The 26958-nt window shown below is 42.3% G+C and overlaps 1 protein-coding gene across 2 annotated transcripts in view; it reads right to left on the bottom strand.

Annotated features, from left to right (window-relative positions):
• The window catches only part of LOC124776302 (ATP-binding cassette sub-family C member 4-like), a 380895-nt gene that overhangs the window by 304211 nt on the left and 49726 nt on the right, over positions 1 to 26958 (bottom strand). For both annotated transcript variants that reach the window (XM_047251227.1, XM_047251228.1), the window contains exons 2-3: positions 23067 to 23212; positions 6275 to 6412 (exon numbers count right to left, since the gene is read on the bottom strand). In XM_047251227.1, coding sequence (XP_047107183.1) covers positions 6275 to 6412; positions 23067 to 23074 — 146 coding nt within the window. In that variant the 5' untranslated portion in view covers positions 23075 to 23212. The remainder of the gene's footprint in view (positions 1 to 6274; positions 6413 to 23066; positions 23213 to 26958) is intronic.

Genomic DNA, 26958 nt, shown 5'->3' with positions numbered 1-26958 from the left:
TCATTTATATCTTATATTTACGTGTTGTGTTTAACACACTGATCAGCGTTAATTGTAGTCTTAAACATGATTGAAAACAGGCTGACGAAGTTTTGATAGTTTTTCAATTTTACGCCTGTGCATAGTATGTTGGTAGCACTTCGCCTCCTTGCCTGTTATTCTGTGTAGCAGACTTTAAAGATGTGCAGATCAGCATAACGAAAAGGCGAGGGGTCTCGCTCGTTTTGTCCACGACTGTACAGAAAGGATTTGGCACTAGACTTAGAAGGCTGAGACAAGATTTGTCAGGAAAAAAATTATCTGATGGGAGCGGAATAAAAGGGAGAGGGCGACTGACGGATGCAGAAATTGACAAACTACAGACATATTATGGTTTGGCAATAAGAAGGAACACAGGGGACTTGAAAAATATGAAGCAAGCAGTTTGGGCCTTATACATCCACAAAATGTCCACAGACAATAACCCTATCCACAACGAATGCCCAAAAGGAAGTGAATCATGGTGCGGCTACCAAAGGTCAATTGCTGGTGGTGAGGAATATCATCATAGGAATTCTCTACCAACTGCTGTAATGGAAGCCATCAAACCTATATTCAGGGACCTTGCAAATGAAAACTTACTGAAGAAATGCCTTCATGGTGGTACCTAAAACCCAAATGAAAGTTTTAATCAATGTACAGGGGAAAGATTGCCCAAAACCGTCGTTTTGGGAAGAAATGCACTTGCTATTGGTGTTTATGAAGCAGTTTCATGTTTTAATGACGGTGTGCAAAGCAGGAAATATGTATTAGAGAAAATGTGAATTAAGCCCGGAGTGAACTGTATCAAAGCTTTGTATGCGATAGACAGAAAGCGTGTAGTGAAAGCTTATAAATCATTTTTGGAGGTCATAAAATCAAGAAGAGTGCATCATAGGAATGTGAAGAGGAAGGAAACTGATATTGAAAACGAAATAGAACCTGCTTATGGTGCTGGACAGTTCTAAAACTATGCCAAATACAAGCAGAAACTTGAACGGTCATTTTCAACATAACACAATTTTCTGTACTTAGGTACATGTAGCATCCAAAATAAATACCCTATTACTATCAAACTTGGTACGCTTATTAAACACAAACTCCTTAATGCAAAACTCTAGAATTTTCCAAATCTATTAAAAATTGTGGTAAAAACTGGGATAATTAACTATAAAATTTGTGTTTTTTCTAAACATGAAGTTTAAAATGTAATAACTCAGTCATTTTTTCATAAATTAAATAAATTCTAGAGTTTCATTCTCCTTTAAGTATGATTTGTATGTTGTGGAAAATTCGTTGAAGAATCTCTCTTACTTATGAAGAAAAGTGTTCCTAAAGCAATTAATGCAGCCAATGGTAACGGAAAAAATAGTCGAATTTCACATATAAAACAAATTGCTTTTGTTATGTTTTTCAACGTCCACTGCTATCAGTGTGAATCCTGAATACTTCTTGGTCATGCTGACAAATTAACTATAAAATTTGTGTTTTTTCTAAACATGAAGTTTAAAATGTAATAACTCAGTCATTTTTTCATAAATTAAATAAATTCTAGAGTTTCATTCTCCTTTAAGTATGATTTGTATGTTGTGGAAAATTCGTTGAAGAATCTCTCTTACTTATGAAGAAAAGTGTTCCTGAAGCAATTAATGCAGCCAATGGTAACGGAAAAAATAGTCGAATTTCACATATAAAACAAATTGCTTTTGTTATGTTTTTCAACGTCCACTGCTATCAGTGTGAATCCTGAATACTTCTTGGTCATGCTGACAAATTTTTATGAATTTATTTGTAAAAGTATAGACAGTGAAAATTAAAATGTCCTGCGGTGCCTCTCCTGCTATGAGTCGGCCCGTTTGACGTCTTACCCCCATTAACAGTCTTGTTACATCTCGGATCAAATCCCGCAGCTTGGCTCCATATCAGTTCCGTTGGGTTCATATTGTAAAGACAGAGTAGCAAATGTAAAAATGTGGCATTTGTTTGACGTGCTTGATGCTGTAAAAATGACTGTTTTTCATATTTCTACGATATTTATCTACCTCTGTGGTATAAAACGATGGACCTAGTCCAAATAAAGAGGATTTGGTTTTTCGTTTTTGCCTTGAAAAATTAAACTGTTATGTTTTCTTGATTTAAACAACGTTTATGAACAGTCTTTCATAAAACATCGATAATTAAGAATTTGCATTTGAAATGGAAACAGAGATTTTGCGTCCAATGTGTAATTAGAAACAAGAAGCCGTGCATTGTTCATAAAAAAATGATGATGAGTTTTATAATTACGAGATGTAGGTATTTCAAATTTACCGAGAAAAAAATGATATTCGGGAGATTTGAACCAACGCACAAATAACCACACTTGGTTCACATTCCATAACGTTACCAATTGCGCTACACATTCATTTCACGTGTAATTCTCAACTGCATTGCATACAAACGTGGGAAAACATCAAAGCCGATTATCTCCATAAATTTATGAAACACATTAAGAACAGCCTATTTCTCGGCACTTCTTAACCGTGTTCCAGGCACATGTTTCGCTACGGAACAGAACGCAGTCTCAGTCATTTTGGTACTGCTCATTATCAGTGCGACAATCAGAGCACAATGCTACAGAGGCTGTGACTGTACACGATTTTTGAAATAAAAACTACGTAGCTAAAGCGTGATTAAGTAAAACGTTGATGGCTGTTAATACATTTGAATATCTTAAAGTTACATTTAAAGTAACTTAGTAATCAGATATCTAATACATAAGTAGGCCCTACTTCCAAGAGCGTAACAACGCCAGAGTACGTGTGCTACGGCTTCTGACCAGTCACCGCGTTTGTGTTGGTTTACATCAGTTTTATTCTTATGATGAACGGATTATAGTGATACGCTGTTCATGTAGAGGTTTGACGCAGTTAGACGCTATGTTTCGAACTGTGTAGTTGAGTAAGTAGTTCATCCCAAATCGCTCTCCAAGTGAGCGACGTAACCATAGGTTGTTGGAAAAGATTTTAGACAGCAAGAATACTTAGAACTGTCAAAGAATTTTGGGAGTTCTGATATTAATTCAAATTCTCTTAATCACAATAAAAATTAGTTTTGTCACAGGTTTACTAAATGATTTTTGCGATAGAGTTACGGCTTCTAGTTGTCAAATGGTTCAAATGGCTCTGAGCACTATGGGACTTAACTGCTGAGGACATCAGTCCCTAGAACTTAGAACTACTTAAACCGAACCAACCTAAGGACATCACACACATCCATGCCCGAGGCAGGATTCCAACCTGCGACCGTAGCGGTCGCGCGGTTCCAGACTGAGGCGCCTAGAACCGCCAGCCACACCGGCCGGCGTCTAGTTTTCTCAGATACTAATAATATCGGTAACAGTTTTATATTTCACTTATTGTAATAAACTTGAGTTTTGAGGCATTGTTTTCTGTCTCATCTCCGATAACATATTTCCTGATACTTGCAAATTGGCGTGTTAGGTTGGATCTGAAATGACTGTCACGCATAACAGTTTTCTCTAGGTGTGACTTGTAACAAATGGCTCTGAGCACTGACTTAACATCTATGGTCATCAGTCCCCTAGAACTTAGAACTACTTAAACCTAACTAACCTAAGGACATCACACAACACCCAGTCATCACGAGACAGAGAAAATCCCTGACCCCGCCGGGAATCGAACCCGGGAACCCGGGCGTGGGAAGCGAGAACGCTACCGCACGACCACGAGCTGCGGACTGACTTGTAACAGTTCTGTAAAGTCTAACGACTGTACCGAAAAGAGATTAAAAGACCTGCAGCGAAATTACTTTATGTTGTATGCCTGTTAATCAAGCGGAACGGTATTCAAGACGTTGGAGTAGTTTTGAGCATGATAGTACAGTAATTGCTACGCCTCTCACATCATATTAAAATGGAATGAATACGAGCTTGAGATAGGACACCCCTACACATAAACTATATTTAAATGCTGTTGTACTGCAATATCTACTGACGTATAACTGAAAACTTCTATTACGAGAGGGCTTCAGAAAGTAAGTTAGACATGTCGTCTCACGCTGGGACCATTCCACAACATGAGTGGCGCATTGTCAAAAGTATTTCCTGCAGAGAGCTTAGTGTTGCGGTGCGGACAACAGGCGAGTCAAGTGTGGAAGTGAAACGGCGCGGCAACTGGAAACGTACTCCACAATTTACGTGCATGCGACAGTACGATTCTTGTGCGCAAAACGTCTAAATTTCACGCGGATTCAGTATGAAACATGGACCAAATTTTAATGTCGCTCCATCTGCAGTGAAATGCCAGCAATTTCATCAAGGGCGCACAGATATCTACATCATACTCCACAAGTCTCCTAATGGTGTGTGGCGGAGGGTACTTTCGGTACCTCCATTTGATCCGTCCAAACCTGTTCCCTTCGCGAGTAGTTCGTGGGAAGAAAGATTGTCGGTAAGCCTTTGTATTGGCTCAAATTTATTGAATTTTCTCCTCGTGGTCAATACCCGAGCCGTATGTGGGGGGGAAGTAATATGTTGTCCGCCTCCTCCTGAAAAATGCTGTCCCGGAATTTCAATAGTAAATCTCTCCGTGATGCACAACGCCTCTCTTGTAATGTCTGCCAGTGGAGTTTGTTTAACATTTCCGTTACGCTCTCTCACCAGCTAAACGATCCCGTAACGAAACGCGTCGTTCTTCGTTGGATCTTCTCTGTCTCCTCTATCAGTCCTACCTGACAGGGATGCCAGACAGATGAACAGTACTCAAGAATCGGTCGAACAAGCGCCTTATAAGCCACTTCGTTCGTGGATGAGTTACATTTCTTTAAGATTCTTCCGATGAATCTGAGTCTGGTATCTGCTTTTGTCACTATTTGTTTTAAGTGGTCATTCCACTCATGGCCTCCCTGGATAATGACGCCTAGATATTTTACGGTAAACGCTGTCTCCAGCTGTTTGTCATCAATAGTGTAGCTGAACGGTATTGGATTTCTTTTCCTATGTATGCGCAATATGTTACATTTATTTACGTTCAGGGTCAACTGCCAGAGCCTGCACCATTCAACAATTCTCTGCAGGTCGTCCTGCAAATTCTTACTACCTTCCGGCGTTGCTACTTTGGTATAGACAACTGCATCATCTGCGAATAGCCTTAAAGACCATCTGACGCTTTCTACTAGATCATTTATGTGTATTGTACACAGCAACGGTCCTATCACACATCCCTATCGTACGCTGGATATTACATTTACACCTGTCTATTCTGTTCCGTTAAAAGCGACGTGTTGAGTTCTATATACAAGAAAGTCATAAATCCAACCGCATGTCTGCTGCAATACTGCGTAAGGTCTTTCTTTTTTTTAAATGGCAATGCGGGACGGTGTGAAATGCCTTTTTTACGGCATCAACCTGAGCGCCGTTGTCCACTGTGCCGTGGATCTCACGGAGGAACAGAGCGAGCTAACTTTCGAAGGATCTCTGTTAGCGGAATCCATATCGATTTTTATACAGATGTTCATTTTCCAAAAACGTCATAACTCTTGAGCATAAAACATGTTCCATAATTCTACAACAGATTGTCCTCAACGATATAGGTCTATAACTGTGTGAATATGTCTTACAGTCTTTCTTACAAACGGGAATGACCTGCGCTTTTTCCAGTCATTAGGTACCTTTCGTTGCTGAAGCGATCTACGATAAATTAATGCTAGAAGGGGAGCAAGTTCTTTCGCATAATCTTTATAGAATCTTAGAGGTATCTAATCTGGTCCTGACGGCTTTCCATTACTAAGCGATTGTAGCTACTTTTCAGTTCCGCGATCAGACGTTGGTAATGCTAACCGGCAAGGAAGGCCATCAACGTCGACAACATACGACTGTGTCCATGCGGTCGAGGAAAGACAGTGGCTCTCGAATGTCTCCGTGACCAAGGAGCGGATTGCCTTCGAAGAGAAGCTGAATGATTGGTAGCGAGTACCGACCACTGTTTACAGAGACTTGGTGGTTATGTTGAAGCGTAGTGTAGCATTTAATAAAAGTTACTTGACCTACCACAATAACGCGTAACTTACCTTCGAAACTCCCCCGTACACACATTTGTTCTGTCAGTGATAAAATATGACAAAAATCTACGAATCACAGGAAACTAGTTGGCATAATGTAGAGCTAAAAGTAAGAGATTAACAAAGATATCCTATTGTTACAGTTACCTCTGGCCAAACTACTGATACAAAGTAGAAAATAATGCTTTGTGCTTACCAGACGAAGAGCTTGGAGATGGGGTTAGCCGTAGCCTTTGGGTTTGGATTGGACTTGTACACCTTGGAGTCCATGGCACCGGTCGACTTTAGTCTTCTGCCTCCACCGGCTGCGGCGCTGACTTCTTTCTCCTCCGGTCTGAGAACAGATTTCCGTTAGTACGCAGGCTTTCGAGCGAAGAAATTTTGCTGCAAGACTAATGGACTCGTACGAAGGAAAACCAGCACAGCTACGCAGCAAGATATCCCGAAGAGCAGTCACGGTTTCTTAAGAACCTGCGCCCTTATCACACTGGCGGCCACGGTGTGGGCGCGGTTTATTGCTATTTGGGCAGCGACGTCAGCTCTTTGTGGAGCTTAACTTATGTCGAAGTCACGCATCACGCATAGGCAGTTTCCAGCTTTCCCATCCTGCTGAAAATTACGAAGTTGCACCGAGGGAGACTGTTCAAGCCGACATCAAAAGTACGGATTACTGGGGGAGGCTGTTTTAATAATTTAATCCGCTAATATCAAAGGGAATTAACAGTTGGTGCAGCTCACTATTTAGGCAAATGTGGTCACAGAACCAAACAGGTTTCCGCGTTAAGATTCGTATCCGTTGTAGTCACTGATTTACAGGATTAGCAGTAGTAACATCAAACTCATGGATTACTTACTCACTCATGAAACTAGTTATGAGCATTATATTCAAATTTGAAAACAATAGCCTTGTTTCTAGTATGCTAATCTCCTCACCTGAGACAAATACTTACTCGTAGCGTCCTCAAATATGGTTCAAATGGCTTTGAGCACTATGGGACTTAACATCTGTGGTCATCAGTCCCCTAGAACTTAGAACTACTTAAACCTAACCAACCTAAGGACATCACACAACAAACACCCAGTCATCACGAGGCAGAGAAAATCCCTGACCCCGCCGGGAATCGATAACGTCCTCATTACCTGTTTTATCTATACCCTCAGATCTGTTTCCCTCTATTTTAGTTATTTACTTTCGCTTCTATGCCTACCTCTCGTGTCATATAAGTTATTTCCTGATGCCTTAACACAATTCCTACCATACTATTCCTTGATCTTGTTAATCTTTTCCACATATTGCTTTCCTCGACGATTCCGCTGAGAACCCTCTCCCTTTTATAATGCGACGAGACGTTGTGAAATTCAGAGACATGTTTTAGATTTCATGAAGTTCAAAGTGCGTAACTGAAAGTAAATATCATGACGAATCTGTTAGTGGGTTAATCCCATCCGAAGACTGCAGTCAGCTGCCGAAACCTGTAGTATGAACATTGCAATTACTAAGCGATCTTCGGTAACAAATCATTATATGTTCCCCAATGTCTTTACCTCAGCTTCGTTGGTTACTCTAGGCGGAGAAAGGTAGAACAGACTGTACCAACAGTCAGATTCGCCGGACATACTATAAGGGATCCATCCGAGACCCATAAATTAGGGATTAATTTACTTTGCCACTCACGGAGCTCCTGAATGGTAACCGTGATGTTAGTGTCGTAGCTGTGTGTGCCATTGACCTTCGTGTCACGATTTCAAGTAATTCAAGGATATCCCTAGAACAGCGAAGTAACAGAGTGCTGGAGATCGTAGATGAGTGGTACTCCTATAAAAATTATAGGCGGAAGTGAAGGAAACTGCATACATTTCATTAAAGGATAGCCTCTGAACAAGGAGTAATTCCACGTCTAACACACACGAGGTCGTCTGCAGAAGCAGCGGATGAATAAAATATGGAAACATCAAAAACACTGCACATTACCAGTCATAATGCGATGTAGAGAAATAGTTGGAAATCAAAACAACTACACTTCGTCTCGGACAAATGCGGGTCTTGTATGGTTTTTAAGGGATTCTTAAACAGTTTTTCCTGAAACGCAGCGGCAAGTTCAGGTGACGATGATCTCTACATCTACATCTACATCCACACTCCGCAAGCCATCTGACCGTGTGTGGCGGAGGGTACTTTGAGTACCTCTATCGGTTCTCCTTTCTATTCCAGTCTCGTATTGTTCGTGGAAAGAAATATTGTCGGTATGCCTCTGTGTGGGCTCTAATCTCTCTGATTTAAACCTCATGGTCTCTTCGCGAGATATACGTAGGGGGGGAGCAATATACTGCTTGACTCCTCGGTGAAGGCATGTTCTCGAAACTTCAACAAAAGCCCTTACCGAGCTACTGAGCGTCTCTCCTGCAAAGTCTTACACTGGAGTTTATCTATCATCTCCGTAACGCTTTCGCGATTACTAAATGAGCCTGTAACGAAGCGCGCTGCTCTCCGTTGGATCTTCTCTGTCTCTTCTATCAACCCTATCCGGTACGGATCCCACACCTGTGAGCAATATTCAAGCAGTGGGAGAATAAGTGCAATGTAACCTACTTCCTTTGTTTTCGGATTGCATTTCCTTAGGATTCTTCCAATGAATCTCAGTCTGGCATCTGCTTTAAAAAAATGGTTCAAATGGCTCTGAGCACTATGGGACTTAACTGCTGTGGTCATCAGTCCCCTTGAACTTAGACCTACTTGAACCTAACTAACCTAAGAACATCACACACATCCATGCCCGAGGCAGGATTCGAACCTGCGACGGTAGCGGTCGCGCGGTTCCAGACTGTAGCGCCTAGAACCGGCCGGCGCATCTGCTTTACCGACGATCAACTTTATATGATCATTCCATTTTAAATCACTCCTAATGCCTACTCCCAGATAATTTATGGAATTAACTGCTTCCAGTTGCTGACCTGCTATATTCTAGGTAAATGACAAAGGATCTTTCTTTCTGTGTATTCGCAGCACATTACACTCGTCTACATTGAGATTGAATTGCCATTCCCTGCACCATGCGGCAATTCGTTGCAGATCCTCCTGCATTTCAGTACAATTTTCCATTGTTACAAGCTCTCGATATACGACGGCATCATCCGCAAAAAGCCTCAGTGAACTTCCGATGTTATCCACAAGGTCATTTATGTATATTGTGAATAGCGACGGTCCTACGACACTTCCCTGCGGCACACCTGAAATCACTCTTACTTCGGAAGACTTCTTTCCATTGAGAATGACATGCTGCGTTCTGTTATCTAGCAAATCTTCAACCCAATCACACAATTGGTCTGATAGTCCATATGCTCTTACTTCGTTCATTAAACGACTGTGGGGAACTGTATCGAACGCCTTGCGGAAGTCAAGAAACACGGCATCTACCTGGTAACCCGTGGATGGCGAAAATAGACCACAAACGTTCAACAATATTGAGATCTGCTGACTGTGGTAGATAGGAGAGACGCGATAATTCATCCTGGTGCTCACAAAAGTAGTTGTGGACAATGCGAGCTACGTGAACAGCGCCCCTGTCGTCTCGGAACACAGCATAACCATTGGGGACCAAACTTTGTACCATGGGGTGCATCTGATCAGCCCAGTATGGTCATGTAATTCTTGACAGTAACGAGACCTTGGACAGTAAGCGTGGGGCCCTTGGAGTACCACCACACGTCTGTCCATATCATTCACGAACGCAGCCGTTTCACTATCGGAAAGTGCCAGAAATTCGAAACTGTGTAAAAAAATGCTCATCCGACCAAATGACTTTCGTCCATTGCTCCAAGTCCAGACTTTACGCGTTTTCCGCCACGTTTTCCTGTTACGGGCATTTGCATCACTTATGAGTGGTTCTGGAATTCCATTTCGCTTGTAATTCCCTGCTTATGAATCTCCCTTTGTGTTGTTTCGGTGCCGACAGAATTCACGAGTGCGACTTTTAGTTCTGCACTGACTTCTACAGCTGTCGTTCTGCTATTTTTCTTCACAGTCTTGTTCACTGAACGTCTGTCATGACCACTCGACACACTCTTTCGTGGAGGATGACTTTCCGCTTTCCATGTATGTGGTATAAATCTTAGAGTGTGCCTCTTGAAACACCAAACACTTCGACTACTTTGGTTATGGATACATCTACCATACGAACACTAAGAATTTGCCCACGTTGGAGTTCACTTAGCTACAACATTAAGGAAACAGTAAAGAACACTGCTTTGACTGAAGCAGTTTGGAAGTTCATTCATAATTGAATGCTGCTGTAAATCGTCAGCGCAGCGTCTCAAACATTGCACAGCAGTAATTAAGAAGCATGCTGTAGTATGTATTCACAAATAGAATTGCGCTCTACCAAAACTACGGTTCTGTGGTTTTTAGACTCGGACTGCAGGTGTGCTGTGTTGTTGTCAAGTCTTCGAGAGAAGCACTTGAAATACGAATTCATAACATCTAGATGCTGATGCCTCCAGTCTACACATGAGGTGCATATGGGGCTGAAGATGGCATATTCAGTTTACGGAATTGGTTGTGAAAATGAAGTAAAATGATTTGTCAAATCGCACGGCTCTTTTGGGATATTCCTTGTTAAAAATTAGTTTATATGACACTGGAGCGATCACCAGTAACATCACAGAAAGCAGTGTGGCTGTATAAGGATGATAGCAGCAACCAGAACACAATCACCACTTGACAACAGCGGAGATCTACAGGATTTTAAACCATTTGACACGGCTGGAAGCTCGAGTGAATTGTATTAAATAATGTTTTTTTTTTAAGTAACAGACAGGAAGATAACTATACAGAAGAAAAATGTCCCATAGGTTATGTGGCCCTTTATATACACTCATTCAGTTTCTAGACGGTTCACCACTTCCGATTTCTAGGGAAATCTAGTAAGACATTGATGGCATACGTAAATAAAGCGATCGAAATTAGGTAACGCCTGATACGTATGCAACACACATAACATACAGGTAACACGGTTACGATCTTAACTGGCCACTGACACTGGGAAAACTACACTCACTTATGATGGTCTATGATAGCCTACAGTAGTTTTACAATTCTGTTCATAAGACTTACAAAGATCAACAAAACCACTTGTGTGTGATCCTAATTGTGATCTTCGGTATGTCCACTGTTCAGATCAAGAGAAGAGTCATTGTGTAGTAGCTACGTAAAAGACAATGGGAAGGTTGAAGCAGTCACTGGGAGCGATCTGCGATTACCTGCATTTGGCAAGGCGAAGGATGTGGGACAATACGAAGACTGGTGTAAGGATGCAAAAAACCGCCTCATGTATCGCAGAAAGAAGCCTCATGAAATAAAATACCTCCAGTCATCCGGGGGTATTGTTAACTTCGTCAGTAGGAAAAGACCAACCGCACCGGACCTTGTGAAGATCGTAGAGCAGATAACAAAACATATGTGTGTGTGATTCACAAAATACAAGATTTTCTATTCCAGAGTTGATAAAACAAAATCAATGCAGAAAGACCTGTTGCATAGTAAAGAGTGTTGGTTGATTCGGGAAAGGGGACCAAACAGCGAGGTAATCGGTCCCATCGGATTAGGGAAGGATGGAGAAGGATGCACTTTCAGAGGAACCATTCCGACATTGGCCTGAAGCGACTTAGAGAAATCACGGGGAACCTAAATCAGCTTATTCGGTTTTGAACCGACGTCCTCCCGAATGCTAGTTCAGTGTGCTAACCATTGCGCCACCTTGCTCGGTGGTATGAGTGCGTAATGAGACTGTGCGTTATATTGAAGGCTGTGGTGCCTTGTATGAACATCAAGACAGCTTATCTACGGATGAGCTGCTCACTTACATCGTGTATCCTGTATGCACATGCTGACTGGTGAACAGCGCAGAGATTGGCGAAAGAGAATCCATAAGTTTCGGTGATACAGACTCCTGCATCAGAAAAGACAGTGCCACAGGGTAGAACTACTAACATATGCACTACTACGTCACAGAGGACCTAACGTTACAGAGGACCTAACCACTTGATTTGGATAATTTACTATCCTAGGTCTTTCCTTGGCGCGCACTGAGACGCCATCCTCGAGCTGGTTATTTGGGAAATAGCCTAATGAATGAGGATTGGTCTGAATCAGGCGAGGAGCTAAATGGTGGTAGGGGAGATATGCATATATCGTACTCTATCGTAATTTGTACCACTACTCTAAAATTCGTACCTCTTTTACTTGGCGACTTTTAGTGAGACCATCCATACTTTCAGCTATAAGCTCTGTGTCGTGATGGAAAGATCGTCTGAAGACAATGTAGATATTGCTGTGGTTTTCATTCAACTTTTTGTGTACATGGCGAAGAGAATTATTGTTGTAAGATAAGCGTCAACACTATGTTTTATTTATGAGTGAATATACAGGGTGGCACTTATTGAACTATATGGAAAAAACGTAAATTAGTTACAAACTACAGTTTGCACACGCTTTATTCAACATGTAAACGTCACTACAGGTATTCGGATTTAGGTTATGACATGTTCGACATGCCTGCCATCACTGGCGATTATGCGGCGCAGATTAGTAGCGAAATTCTGCATGACACACTGAAGTGTCGGAACACCGATGCTGTCGATGACCTCCAGAATGGCTGTTTTCAGCTCAGCAATGGTTTCGGAGTTATTGCTGTACACCTTTTCTTCAATATAGCCCCACAAAAAGGAGTCGTATCTGTTCCGACCTGGAGAATATGGCGTCCAATCGAGTCCCATGTCAGTGGCCTGTGGGTATCCCAGAGCCAGAATGCGATTCCCGAAGTGTCCATCCAGAAAATTAAACACTCTCCTGCTTCGATGGGTTCGAGCTCCGTCTTGCATGAACCATATCTTGTCAAAATCAGCGTCACTTTGGATAATGGGAACGAAATCATCTTCCAAAACCTTCACTTACCGTTCAGTAGTCACCATGCCATCAAGGAATATCGCACCAGTTATTCCGTGAATGGACACTGCACACTACACAGTCACCCTTTGAGGGTCAGGAGACATCTCGACCGCAAAATGCAAAACTGAAAGTGGGGTTCGTCGCTAAACCAAACCATACGCCTGCGCATACTAATTCTCATCATACGCCGCGGCAAACAATGCAGTTTGAACGTCCTAATTCAAACCATTCAGAAGTTATGACGATTTTGTTTCATATAGTTCAATAATAGTCACTCTGTACTTCAAGTTAACTTAGTTTTAAGGCTCTCATGGATCTGTATTCGCTGCAGTTCGTCTGTAGAAAACTGACAAAGAAAATGTGGTGACTTTGCCTATAATGTACCGTTATAAGTTTCCAGTATTGAAACGGTAGAATTTAATAAACTTGCTTGAATAATGAACCTCAAAAAATTCGTTTAGTATCAATTGTGCGACATAATGTTTAGAACAATGTGATGAACTTGCTAATGTGTTCATTATCATATGTTATTAACTGGATAATTATCTGTATTTTGTCTTACACTATGGCAACAGTTAGGCTTCACAAGAGCAGAATACAGATCGACTGCATTTAGTTCTAACGGTGTATATAAATTGGAGTCATGGATTAAATGATTTTTCACCTATACAGAATGTGCCTATGCCAACAATAAACAGGCACGCTGAAAATAAAAAGGAAAATGCCATAGGGGATATAATTTTTTTTGCTGCATTACAGTGTTGAAAACGAGTTGCAAGAGTATATTCTTACACCTGACGAGATGTTCAATTTAAGCATGTTGGAAGTAATAAAACTTCCGCTCAACTTTGCAGGACGATATGGATTTCCCCATTGTTACAGCAGAAGAAGCCATGGCAGGCAGAAATGTGAGCTGAAGGTGTCCATCCAAGGTGTCCGAATCCAAGGGGAAAGATGAAAGCTCCAAGCAAAACTTCAAGACATAACCTAGGAGCCTTTGGGCTGACGAACAACCTATGCAAAAACAAAGGCAACCAAAGCACATGAGAAGAAATCTAGAACTACAGCTCTACTCGCGATAAGAAAGTTTTTTGCAGACTCTTCCGGGAAGCCACCACAGAAACTCATTGGTCAAACAGTATAGCGAATTGTGTGAGGAAGACCGAATCGAAGAAATGATCAGATATACTAAATCCAAAATATGATTTCATGCAAAGAATGCGAGGGGGGGAAGAGAGTAAAAAATTTATTTCCACTGCCTACAAATAGTGTTGTAAGAACAGTACTTACCTTCAGGAAACCAGATTCGTAATTTGTACCACTTGCCAATGTTTATAAAATTGATTTTTTCAGACTTTCCATTCTTTAAATCAGATACTAAGAACAACGTCCTGCAACTGAGGAGAGCATTGTTAAAATGCTGTTATAACTCACTGTTTAGGCTGTAATAAGTAAAATCTGAAACATGGTACAATTTAGGCAACTGCCCGGTATTAAACGCGACACATTGGGACTCGTCGAGAGTCAATTTAAACTACAAATAGAATTATATAGAGATTGTGAAACAGAAACAAAAACGTTTCCTTTAGCCTAATTTCGCACTTTTATTTTGTAAACGGCTACCGGTTTCGGTGCATAGTACCATTATTAGGACGTCCTTAAAATATAGGCAGCCCCTTACAGCGGGCGGACAATCGTCAAACTCGCTTACTGGTTAAATTGCTCAGTCACGTTTGAAAATGACCACTGGAAATAGGTAAGTGTTAAGAAAGCTACTTAGGTAATTAGTTTCTTGTTCCATGGATCATTTTGCCCGATAAATCGTAATAATGTGGAACGAGTCATTTTGAATTGACATTGCAAATTAATTAGTACATATGGTTACATTCTGAACATTCCTAAGTTTTTTTTGCTGCAGTTTGTACCGCTTTTTGTGCTGAAAACAACCTTAATGTGGAGTAATGAGTGTCATTTCTCCTTCGTAATGCAGTAGTGAGCAGCCCAACTGTGGTGTCACACCACACTTGCTAGGTGGTAGCCTTTAAATCGTCTGCGGTCCGTTAGTATACGTCGGACCCGCGCGTCGCCACTATCAGTGATTGCAGACCGAGCGCCGCCACACGGCAGGTCTAGGGAGACTTCCTAGCACTCGCCCCAGTTGTACAACCGACTTTGCTAGCGATGGTTCACTGACAAAATACGCTCTCATTTGCCGAGACGATAGTTAGCATAGCCTTCAGCTACGTCATTTGCTACGACCTAGCAAGGCGCCATGTTCAGTTACTATTGATATTGTGAATAATGTACATTCAAGAGCGACGCTCATCATTAATGGATTAAAGTTAAGTATGAAACGTCCCCTTTTGAAAAATTATATACGTGACTGTACTTATCCTGTCACACAATATTTTTTAGCGCAACGCAATCTGACTTTCAATAATCCCTACAAAAGAATGGCCCTGACTAACATTAACCTATACCTTTCACAAATCACTTACCTCACAAAAATCTTCGTTACTCGAACTACTGCAATACAGCGAGCGCCACTACTGCCAGCTAAATAAAAGATTTAAACTACGGAAGGCACTAACTACTGATAGGCATAGTTAGCAAATGAAAGATTTTGACAGAGAACAAACAATGTATTTACCTTAATAGTCATCAAAAGTCATAATATATATAGGAGTTCGTAACATCCATTCTTACAAATATCAAAACTCCGCCATTTCTCTCCCCACGTCCACCACTGCTGGCGGCTCACCTCCAACTGCGCAACGCTACGCGCTGTTCACATCCAGCTGCCGTTGCCCAACACTACAATGGCAGACAACAATGCAGACTAGCCACAGACTGCACACAGCACAGCCAGTGATTTTCATACAGAGCGCTACGTAACGTTGCCAATAAGAAAACATAAACAGCCTACTTACAAGTATTCCACCAGCTACGTCCGTTTTTCTAAATTCTAATTTCCTTGACCTTTTCCAGACCTCACGCCAGCCTGCGTGAGCTAAAACGCGTGCCTTTCGGCTTCCTCTAATAACACGGTGTTGGCTCTCCTGCCAACCCACAACACCAACTCCATAAACAAATGTCTGCAAGATGATAGTGTGTGAGCATCAGGTATTATGCACACAGCACGTTTTTGAGCAACGAAGAATTTCGTTCATAAAGATGAGTTACTCCGTCCGAACTGGCCTCGGAAAGCCCAACAGTACTGACCGACCGCTGTGTCATCCTTAGCCAATAGGTGTCACTCGATGCGAATATGGAGGGACATGTGGTCGATACACTGCTCTCCCGGTCGTTGTCAGCTTTCAAGACCGGAGCCTCTACTTTTGAATCAAGTAGTTCCTCAACTGGCTTCCCAAGGGCTGAGTGCACCCCACTTGCCAAAAGCGCACAGCAGACCCGGACGCTCAGCCCTCCAAGTACTAGCCAAACACGACAGCGCTTAATTGCGGTGATGTGACGGTAGCTGGTGTCACCACTACGCCAAGTATGTTGGCATTAAGATGAGTTACCCCAGAACATTATTCCTTATGACATTACTGAAAAAATATCCAAAATACGTCAACTTACTGATCTCTCTCTCCCCAAGATTTGCAGTGATCGTAAATGCAAATGTGGCTGAACTAAGTTGTTTTAGGAGTTCCAAAATGTGCTTTTTCCAGTTTAAATTCTCATCGATATGGACATCACAGAATTTTGAAGTTTCCACCCTATTTATTATTTCCTCACCATGTGTTATACTTTTCACTGATGTAGTACCCCTAAATATGCAGAAGAGAATACATTTTGTCTTTTTAAAACTGAGGGCGAGACCATCCACAGAAAACCAGTCAACGAAACTTTTAAGAACTTTGTTTTCTGTTTCTTCTGCTTTCGTGTGTATGATTGGACTGATTACAATACTATCGTCATCTGCAAAAAGGACTAATACTGCTCGTTGTATATTAGACGGAAGATCGTTTGCATGTATGAGGAACACGCATCGTTTATTAACTTGAACATTACTGCCTGCTCGTTTACCCAAGTAGGAGTTACATATTATTCATTATTATGACATATACAGGGTGATTCAAAAATGCATGTAAATATTTTAAGGGTGTATTTGTGAGGTAAATATAAGACAAAAATGTTCTATAAATGTTTTTCCATAAACGTTTAATTCCAGAGTTATCGTTAAATACGAAAGTCATGTCCGTATCAAAACGACGGCAGTGCAAGCAGCAGGATGCCATATTCTGGTACGTAATTCACATACGTATCTCCCAACAGTTGATTCGAAACTGCATGAATAGTGTTTGTTTTTGTTTGCACGTGATGTTTACTCCTACTGTACGGAAGATGGCGCTGATGTTGTTGGTAACGGAAAAGTACGTCCTGTCGTTCATTCATCGTCGGAAGGCTAAAGGTTTCGTGCACATGATGTACTCAAACAGTGAGTATGCTGATATGCACCTTGTGTATGGTGCAGCAGATGGAAATGCACTTGCAGCAAGACGAAGGTACAGTGAGCTGTTTCCAGGAAGACGGTTACCAAGTCATCAGACGTTTGTATCTGTGGACAGACGTATGCGGGAGTATGGCATTCGTCCTGGGCCACATTCAGGTCGACCACTTGAGCATGCAGTGAACGTCGAGGAACATGTTTTGGACCTGGTAGACCAAGATCCATCTATCAGTACGAGACAAATTAGTGCAGCTGTACGACTTCCACAATCTACTGTATGGCGACTGCTTCGGAGACAACAGTTGCATCCATTTCACCTGCAAAAAGTGCACGAATTGACACCTGAAGACTATCCTCGCCGTCAGCAATTCTGCCAGTGGTTACAAGAGCGTCATTTGAATGATCCAATGTTCATTCGGCGGAAATTATTCACAGATGAGGCCATGTTTACTCGTGCGGGTGTAATCAATTCGCATAATATGCACCAGTGGGCTGTCGAGAATCCTGGCGCGAGAATTGTGCGTGGATATCAACATCAATTCTCCATAAACATTTGGTGTGGTATTGTGGGGAATTACTTACTCGGACCTCATGTTCTGCCTCCAAGGCTGAATGGGCACGCGCACTGCGAATTTTTGGAGGGAGAATTGCCTGGATTGTTACAGGATGTCCCTCTTGCAACACGAGCCACCATGTGGTTTATGCACGATGGTGCTCCCGCCCATTACAGCCGCAACGTAAGGGCGTACCTCAATTCTGCGTATCCACATCGATGGATAGGTCGCGGAGGACCAATTGCTTGGCCAGCCAGATCACCTGACCTGAACCCTTTAGACTTTTATTTATGGGGCCGACTAAAGACATTGGTGTATTCTTCTGCAGTACCGAACAGAGAAGTGCTACAACAAAGAATTGAAGGTGGTTGTGAAATTATTCGTGGAGAGTTGAACGGACTGTGTAATGTGCAGAGATCATTGATGCGACGAGCACGGGTCTGTCTGCAAGTTCAGGGACAGCATTTTGAACATGCATTGCATTAAGATTTGTGCAAATACAGTACAGTACAGTATAGTCTGTAAAATGCTTCAATTTTCCTTAGTTATTGTGCATTGCTGTAGTTCAATCAACAGGACCTAAATTAATACAGTGTTCGCGAGGAATTGTTTCAGTTTGTTACGTCACGTTTATTTATCAGTTTGCGTTGTTAGTCCAAATGCACTGTAATTAAACTGTGAACTCTGGGAATTAAATACCTTACGTTGTATTGAATGTATTATCCTGTTTTGTTCATAACTCTGTAATAAGCCAAGTATGGAAAAAATTGTATAGAACATTTTTGTCTTATATTTACCTCACAAATACACCCTTGAAATATTTACATGCATTTTTGAATCACCCTGTATATGTGAGTACCGAGTTTTACAACTGTTCCCCATTGGTAAGGAACTGCTTGTATATTACAAGGATGCAACGATGACGGCACTGGATATGGACACCCCTAGTCATTTGAGAAAATAAAAGTGCGAGTGTCGACTAAAGCTATTTTTTTCTGATTCAGGTGGTCGCTGTTCCAACCGATATTAAGTCGAGAATACCCTATAAGGAAACAACGGTTACCAAGTACTTTCTTAAATAATAGTACCTAGGAGAATATGGTTGCGAGTGTTCTACAGCTGCACCGTTATGGCGTTCCTCTCCAGAACGACGAGAAGAGGACGTTACACCTATTTCTAACCAATAGCAATAGAACATTTTTTAATAAAGTAGTTACTTACTGCACAAAACGATTATAGCTGCATTACTTTCCTTACTTAGTTCTTTTGTAAATTAATTTCGAGTTCAGCCCGATCTTAAAATTCATTCCTGATATTTCTAGTCACTTAATTGTGCAAAATATTTATAAATAGTATCAAATTATCCTTTGGCACTCCTCCTTCAAAGAGGAAACTCTCCACCTCCATGCCGCAAGGCACAGGTAGTACTGCGGTTAGACATCAATGATGCAACGTACGCTATCGGCAGCGGCTCAGATTCCGATCGGAAGAACAACATAATAAAATCTAGAACTAAATATTTGTACGAAACGCTACTCCATTCCCAATTGCAACTGTATAATTCGACCTGTATTTTGTAACGGGAGGGCTGGCATCTAGTTGGAATAGAGAAAAAAGGTAAGTCTCCTTTGACCCTGAGAACGCAGCGGAAATGGTGCGCCACCGTACCGTCCAGGTGTTTGAAGGTACCCATATGCATCCAGCAAGAGATACTGTTTTTCATCACTGGTCGCAAACGACCAAGAACAGATAGCCTGTGCAAGTTCGATCCGTGGGTTGGCTCACGGTGAATAGTGTGGTCTGAACCAGCTGTTTTTCATCATTTGGCAGATTTTACTTTGTTTTAACTTTGTGAATGGATGCCGTTCCTTTAGCAACCGTTGTAAATTAACCTAGAGCAGTGCGTGACATCTGTCTGTGTTTGTAAGGATTTGCCAGTGTTATCGTATTGTTTGGGGACCAACCTAGAAACTATCCACACGAGCGCGAAAAATTACCAAAAACCAACTGTCAAGCTGGCGAGTGTATCAAACTAAAGATCGTTTATTACCTGTGTGGATTCAATAGGGATTTGGTTCACACTCCTGCTCCATAAACTAGCGCATTGTAGATTAATCTATTCGAACAGGACAATATATATAAAGAGAACTTCGGCTTTCCAAGTGATGGTATTCAACTGTACACGTCTTAAACGTGGTGTTGGGCTAGAAAACGCTGAGATAACTGATAAAACGACTTAAGCCGCTTTGGAAATGATGACCATTGGGAATAGATTAAGCGTTATGCAATCTCCGTAACATGCGTAAGTCAATTAACTTCAGAATTCCCGTTAAATAATAGCTCTGCTCTCGTATTGTTGGCAGAAGAAGACAGTATGGTATTTGTGATGTTTGAGAGACTTTCCAAAAATCAAGAAATTAAGATGACGAGTAAGAAACTCAGGAAATTCTAATATTTTTGAAGACAGTGATTACTCGGGTTTTTATAATTGCCATCACATCCCGATTTCCTAACAAACAAGTACTGAGTGAGCAATGAAACGACTATTCGCTTTACAATATGATCTTTCCGCAAGTAACATGAAGAGGTACATCAACCTAGACGAAGCAACAAGAGAGATACGGAACTTTTATTGCCCTGGACGAACAGTCATTGAGCTTTAGTGACTTGGCAAAACGTGTAAAGGCTTCCCGCCACACCTACGCGCCGGCTACGCGGACTAGGCCAAGAGTGTAATAAATTACTCTTATCAGAAAACCGCAAAGGGGGATCCATGAGGCAGTTGTAGGTCGTAAAACCGGGTTTGGGCGGATGTATTCCTCACAGCCCACGGCCGTACTCAAAGCAGCCGCTTCGGCTCCCAGCAGTCGTTTCTCCTTAGACGGGCTTCTGTGGTGAGTTACGACAGTCTCGTATGGCGACAGGTTATGACGACAGGTATTGTCGGATTCTTTTTCGCGTACGAAATGTGCAGTTCCTACACCCACATACATTTACCAATGTTTGTAAAACTTTTAGAGTTTCGAAAGAAGTGGTAAGGAAACACTTCAACGTTTTTATGTGATCAGCATGTCAGCTGTTCGCATCTTTTTTAACGACTAACAAATAGTTTCTCTAATCGGAGTACTTACTCTTACTTCATCACATTTAGAAAGACAGCGAAGAAACTTGCAGTGTCAGTCAGAGATTTTGAAATGGACTTCATCGCCGATCGTCGTAGCATTTGACTAGTTTGAGAATAACATATGTCCGATGTCAGAGCTTGTCCCCAGTGATCGAATGAACCCTTTGAGAGACAGTCAAACACAGAGACGTGGATTAAATGTATTTGACTGTGACAGAATTGTCCGACAAAGGCAACATTTTTTCGCCTGGACGAAACAGGATCTCGTTTTATAATTTTACGAGCAACAATGTATTGTTATAAAAATATGTGATACAGTTGGGTTTTGTTCATGAAATTTACCACCTCCAAGGCTGCCCTGTTGAACCAAAATTATCAGGAAGTTTTCCTTCATTGTACGATAAATTCCCAACTGCAAAATAGTTTTCAATAATTCCCAATGGATAATTCCCTCCTTCTCCACTTCCAGCAGTCTGTGAAGTAGCTGAAAAGACGCGACCCCTAAAGGTTCGTGGAATATTGAATGTGCAGTTCACTGGTTTGAAACACCTGGAAGATTCCTGATTTTTCAATCGTGGTATTCGCAGACTACCGCACTAATAAGTGACTACCGGAGTGAAATAAGTAGCTGTTTCAGTAATCTATTGCAAATCATACTACGGAAAGGGTATCATAATTAATACTCTTTGACCCAGTCTCGATAGGCTTCAAAAAAATAACATGTTTTCCACTCAGTATGGACGCTCATATAATTCCTTTTCAGAGGATGTAAAAAATGACGTAAAAATTGGAAATTTAAAAAGAATAATAATAACTAGCCAATAAATAGCACTATATTTTGCGTGTGCAGGTTACATAACGCAAACTTCTATTGTATCCGACAGTTTTATCCTAATAACATAGCAAAAATAACAAATGCTTCAGATAATAGTAAAAACTTTCATTATACAATATTTGGAGTTAATTGAAATCTTGTGCAACTTTCCTTGATGACTTGGAAGCCAAACCTTGTCTATTAAAGATTCATTCAATCTGCAGTTCATAGTTGTACCAAGACATGTTTTACTTTGGCAAATGGTTCAAATGGCTCTGAGCACTATGGGACTCAACTGCTGAGGTCATTAGTCCCCTAGAACTTAGAACTAGTTAAACCTAACTAACCTAAGGACATAATAAACATCCATGCCCGAGGCAGGATTCGAACCTGCGACCGTAGCGGTCTTGCGGTTCCAGACTGCAGCGCCTTTAACCGCACGGCCACTTCGGCCGGCATGTTTTACTTTCCAAAGGAAGGGAAAATTTCGCTTGTTTTTAGAATATCTGTAGGTAAGCCTTTTAAATTCACCTCTTTCACTTCCTCTATGTTTGTGGATGTTCAGTACACGTCAGTAACATTAATTTCACGAACGACTGAAATCAGTAATAATGAAGTCACAAATCCCGTTGGGGAGGCGGAGTTACCCCTGAGGCAAATTGGGTGACATTGCTATTTTATGTATGTAACAATAGACTACAATGTAGAAACACATTTAAGGTAAAAGTTTGTTGATTTCGTAGGGCGTTGGAAGACACAGCACACAGAAGTTGCCGCCTCTAACAGCGATCAAATGTTTCGCCATGATAACTGTTTAAGCATGCCTGAAGTGCATTTGGGGTGATTTACATGAAGTAAGTGGTATCAATGCCTACATGAACCAGATTTATTTTTGTCCTACACTGTCATAAAGAGTTCGTTCGCTGTGCTGACGGATATATTTTGAGCCTTTACTACGCAACGTGTGCATGCGCCTGTGTGAGATTATCCCGTAAACATTATCACTGTGTGACATAGAACAACCGGGAACACCCAGTCTAGTCTACTTCTATCAAGCTGGTATCTTATCACCCAATCAAGAAGCACATTATACTTACTTCCGCATCTTAAGCAGATGTTTTGATCTGTCGGGTTACCAAAGCTTCGCCCCCTATAGAGCCGCAGGGAATCATAGGCACCGCCACTGCTTTCTCAAACTTTGTCCACCAACTATGGTAACTCTAATGGTATTTCTTAGTTAAATCTGAAAAAGAAAACAAAGCGTAAGGCAATTTTGGCAAAAACTGAAGGGAAAAAATGTGAACTGACATAGAAAGATACACTGCACATTAATCATACACCAACTCTGTAGATAAAATTTTCACTTTATTTAACTAATGACAGATCGCCATTACCGTGGATAATGATGTCATGATACTCGAAAAACAGAAAAAAATCCCAAGTATTAAACTGCAAAGATAATCACATTCTTTTGAACAGTCGCATCTACACACATCAAAAAAACTTTTGCATCACCTCGATTCCGAGAGTTCCTGAACTTGTACAGAAAATTGGAACAGAGATCAACATAAGCATCATTTCCGCCCTTCTTATTGCTCATGAAAACCACACATTGCATGTTGTACTACCATACAGCGAGACCTTCATAGGCGGTGGTCCAGAGTGCTGTACACACCGGTGCCTCTAATATCCAGTAGCACGTCCTATTACATTGATGCATGCCTGTATTCGTCGTGGCATTCTATCCACAAGTTCATCAAGGCACTGTTGGTCCAGATTGTCCCACTCCTCAACGGAGATTCGGCGTAGATCCCTCAGAGTGGTTGGTGGTTCACGTCCTCCATAAACAGCCGTTTTCAATCTATCCCAGGCATGTTCGGTAGGGTTCACGTCTGGAGAACATGCTGGCCACTGTAGTCGAGCGGTGTTATCCTGAGGGAAGTCATTCACAAGATGTGCACGATGGGGCCGGGAATTGTCGTCCACGAAGACGAATGCCTCGCCAATATGCTGCCGATATGGTTGCACTATCCGTCAGAGGATGGCATTCATGTATCAAAAGAGGCTCTGAGCCCTATGGGACGTAACATCTGAGGTCATCAGCCCCCCAGAACTTAGAACTACTTAAACCGAACTAACCTAAGGACATCACACACATCCACGCCCGAGGTACGATTCGAACCTGCGACCGTAGCAGTCGCGCTGTTCCGGGCTGAAAGGCCTACCTAGAACCGCTCGGTCACCGCAGCCGGCATTCACGTATCGTATAGCCGTGACGGCGCCTTCCATGACCACCAGAGGCGGCCGCGGTGGTCTCGCGGTTCTAGGCGCTCAGTCCGGAACTGCGCGACTGCTACGGTCGCAGGTTCGAATCCTGCCACGGGCATGGATGTGTGTGATGTCCTTAGGTTAGTTAGGTTTAAGTAGTTCTAAGTTGTAGGGGACTGATGACCTAAGATGTTAAGTCCCATAGTGCTCAGAGCCATTTTTTTGAACCACCAGCGGCGTACGTCGGCCCCACATAATGCCACCCCAAAACAATAGGGAACCTTCACCTTACTGCACTCGCTGGACAGTGTGTCTAAGGCGTTCAGTCTGACCGGGCTGGGTTGCCTCCAAACACGTCTCCGACGATTGTCTTCTTGAAGGCATATTGATACTCATCGGCGAAGAGAACGTGATGCCAGTCCTGTGCGGTCCATTCGGCATGCTGTTGAGCCCATCTGTATCGCGCTCCATGGTGTCGTGGTTGCAAAAATGGACCTCGTCATGGATACCGGAATGAAGTTGCGCATGATGTAGCCTGTTGCGCACAATTTGAGTCGTAACACGACGTCCCGTGGCTGCTCGAAAAGCATTATTCAACATGGTAGCATGGCTGCCATGGTTCCTCCGAGCCATAATCTGTAGGTAGCGGTCATCCACTGCAGTAGTAGACCTTGGGAGGCCTGAGCGAGGCATGTCGTCGACAGTTCCTGTCTCCCTGTATCTCCTCCATGTCCGAGCAACATGGCTTTGGTTCACTCCGAGGCGCCTGGACACTTCCCTTGTTGAGAGTCCTTCCTGGCACGAAGTGTCAAACCGGACGCGATCGGACCGCGGTATTGACCGTCTAGGCATGGTTGAACTACAGACGAGCCGAGTACCTCCTTCCTGGTGGAATGACTGGAACTGATCGTCTGTCGGACGCCCTCCGTCTAATAGGCGCTGCTCATGCAGGGTTGTTCACATCTTTGGGCGGGTTTAGTGACATCTCTGAACAGTCAAAGGAACTGTGCCTGTGATAAAATATCCACAGTCAACGTCTATCTTCAGGAGATGTGGGAACCGGGTTTGTGTTTTTAAATACCCTGGGTAGCACTACGAACCATTCTAAAGTGGTTGGAGAGAATTCGCCAGATTTGGAAGTCTTGAATAGACGATGGGATTCATCAATGCAGAAAATACCGACATCTCATGATGTATGGAGAGTGTAGGAAGAATGCAACTCGTTCTTGTACAGTGTACGCTGCGGGATATCCCAACAGGCTTCAACTTTCTTGGTACTTATTTATCAACCTCTTCAACCAGTTACGTGAAAGTGGTAGTGTAACTCGTAGATAACGTAACAGAAGGAAACAAGTGGCGACACAAAAATCGGAAATTAATGTTCTTGCTGCTGTTGCACGGTAGTTCCTGAGCAACCGCTCGAGGAAGTGGCATGAATCAGGCAAGTGTCTTACACATTCTACATCGACGTAGGTTCCCTCCCTATCATATCTCTCTCCATCAAGAGTTGCATGGAAATGATAATGAGAATCGTGTAAACTTCAGTTGCCCATACATGATACTTCTGGAATATTTCAGATGTATCATGTGTCTTGTTTAGTGACGAAGTCACATTTACCAATCACAACCAGGTAAACTTCCGAAACATGCACTATTGGCCTGTTGACAACCCCTGTTGGCTCCGTCAGATGGAACGTCACTGTGCATGAAGTGTGAACGTATGGCGTGGGACAGTGAACCATCAGCTCATTGGCCCGTTTTTCAGAGACGGAGCACTGAAGAAGCACAAGTATCGCAGCCTCCTAACAGACCATCTAACACGGATGCTACAAACCGTTCTTCTGCAGCCTAGAAGGAACCTCTGGCAGTAATATTATGGCTGTTCAGCCTATAGTGCACGAAGTACTTCAATATGTCTTAACATTGTTTCCAAATCCTTGGATTGGACGCAGAGGACATGTGCTTCGGCCTAGCCGTTCTCCGGATTTGATGCTTGTAGACTGTTTCCCCGGGGAAAGCTGAAATACGCTATCTACAAGGACATACCAGCTACAACCAATTACATCCAGCGAAGTATTACTGCAGCCTGCTCGGACATCTCTGCTGAAATGCTACCAAGTGTGCAGCTGTCTTTCCATACCAGACTGGAAGTGTGTATTGCCGCTGCCGGTGATAATTTTGAATACAACCTGTGGTGATCAGACTGTGTCGTTACTTGTCAGAATCCATGTAATTAGTGTATGTAAGTTCTTTACTGTGTGCTCAAAATGGCTCTGAGCACTATGGGACTTAACTACTGTGGTCATCAGTCCCCTATAATTTAGAACTACTTAAACCTAACTAACCTAAGGACATCACACACATCCATGCCCGAGGCAGGATTCGAACCTGCGACCGTAGCAGTCACGCGGTTCCGGACTGCGCGCCTAGAACCGCGAGACCACCGCGGCCGGCTACTGTGTGCTACCTCAGATACTGCAATAGCTTTGGTATGGAATCTTTCGAAAATACGACAGCTCGTAAGCGACTCGCACTAGAGTCCTGCAACGAACACCATTGACATTCTAATTTACCCTACCTTCAGCATGTTAGTGTCAATAGGCATTGTTCCATTTAAAAAAGGGTATGTTTGCAAAAAATTACACTTTCTAAGTAATACAATCTATTGATTGATTAACAATACAAGCCCCTGATGCCTATCCATTCTGCGAAAACCACACA

Source organism: Schistocerca piceifrons, chromosome 2 (genome assembly GCF_021461385.2).
Source record: "Schistocerca piceifrons isolate TAMUIC-IGC-003096 chromosome 2, iqSchPice1.1, whole genome shotgun sequence".
Classification (NCBI taxonomy): domain Eukaryota; kingdom Metazoa; phylum Arthropoda; class Insecta; order Orthoptera; family Acrididae; genus Schistocerca; species Schistocerca piceifrons.
The sequence above is the reverse complement of the archived record's forward strand: the minus strand, read 5'-3'. Positions and strand labels throughout refer to the sequence as shown.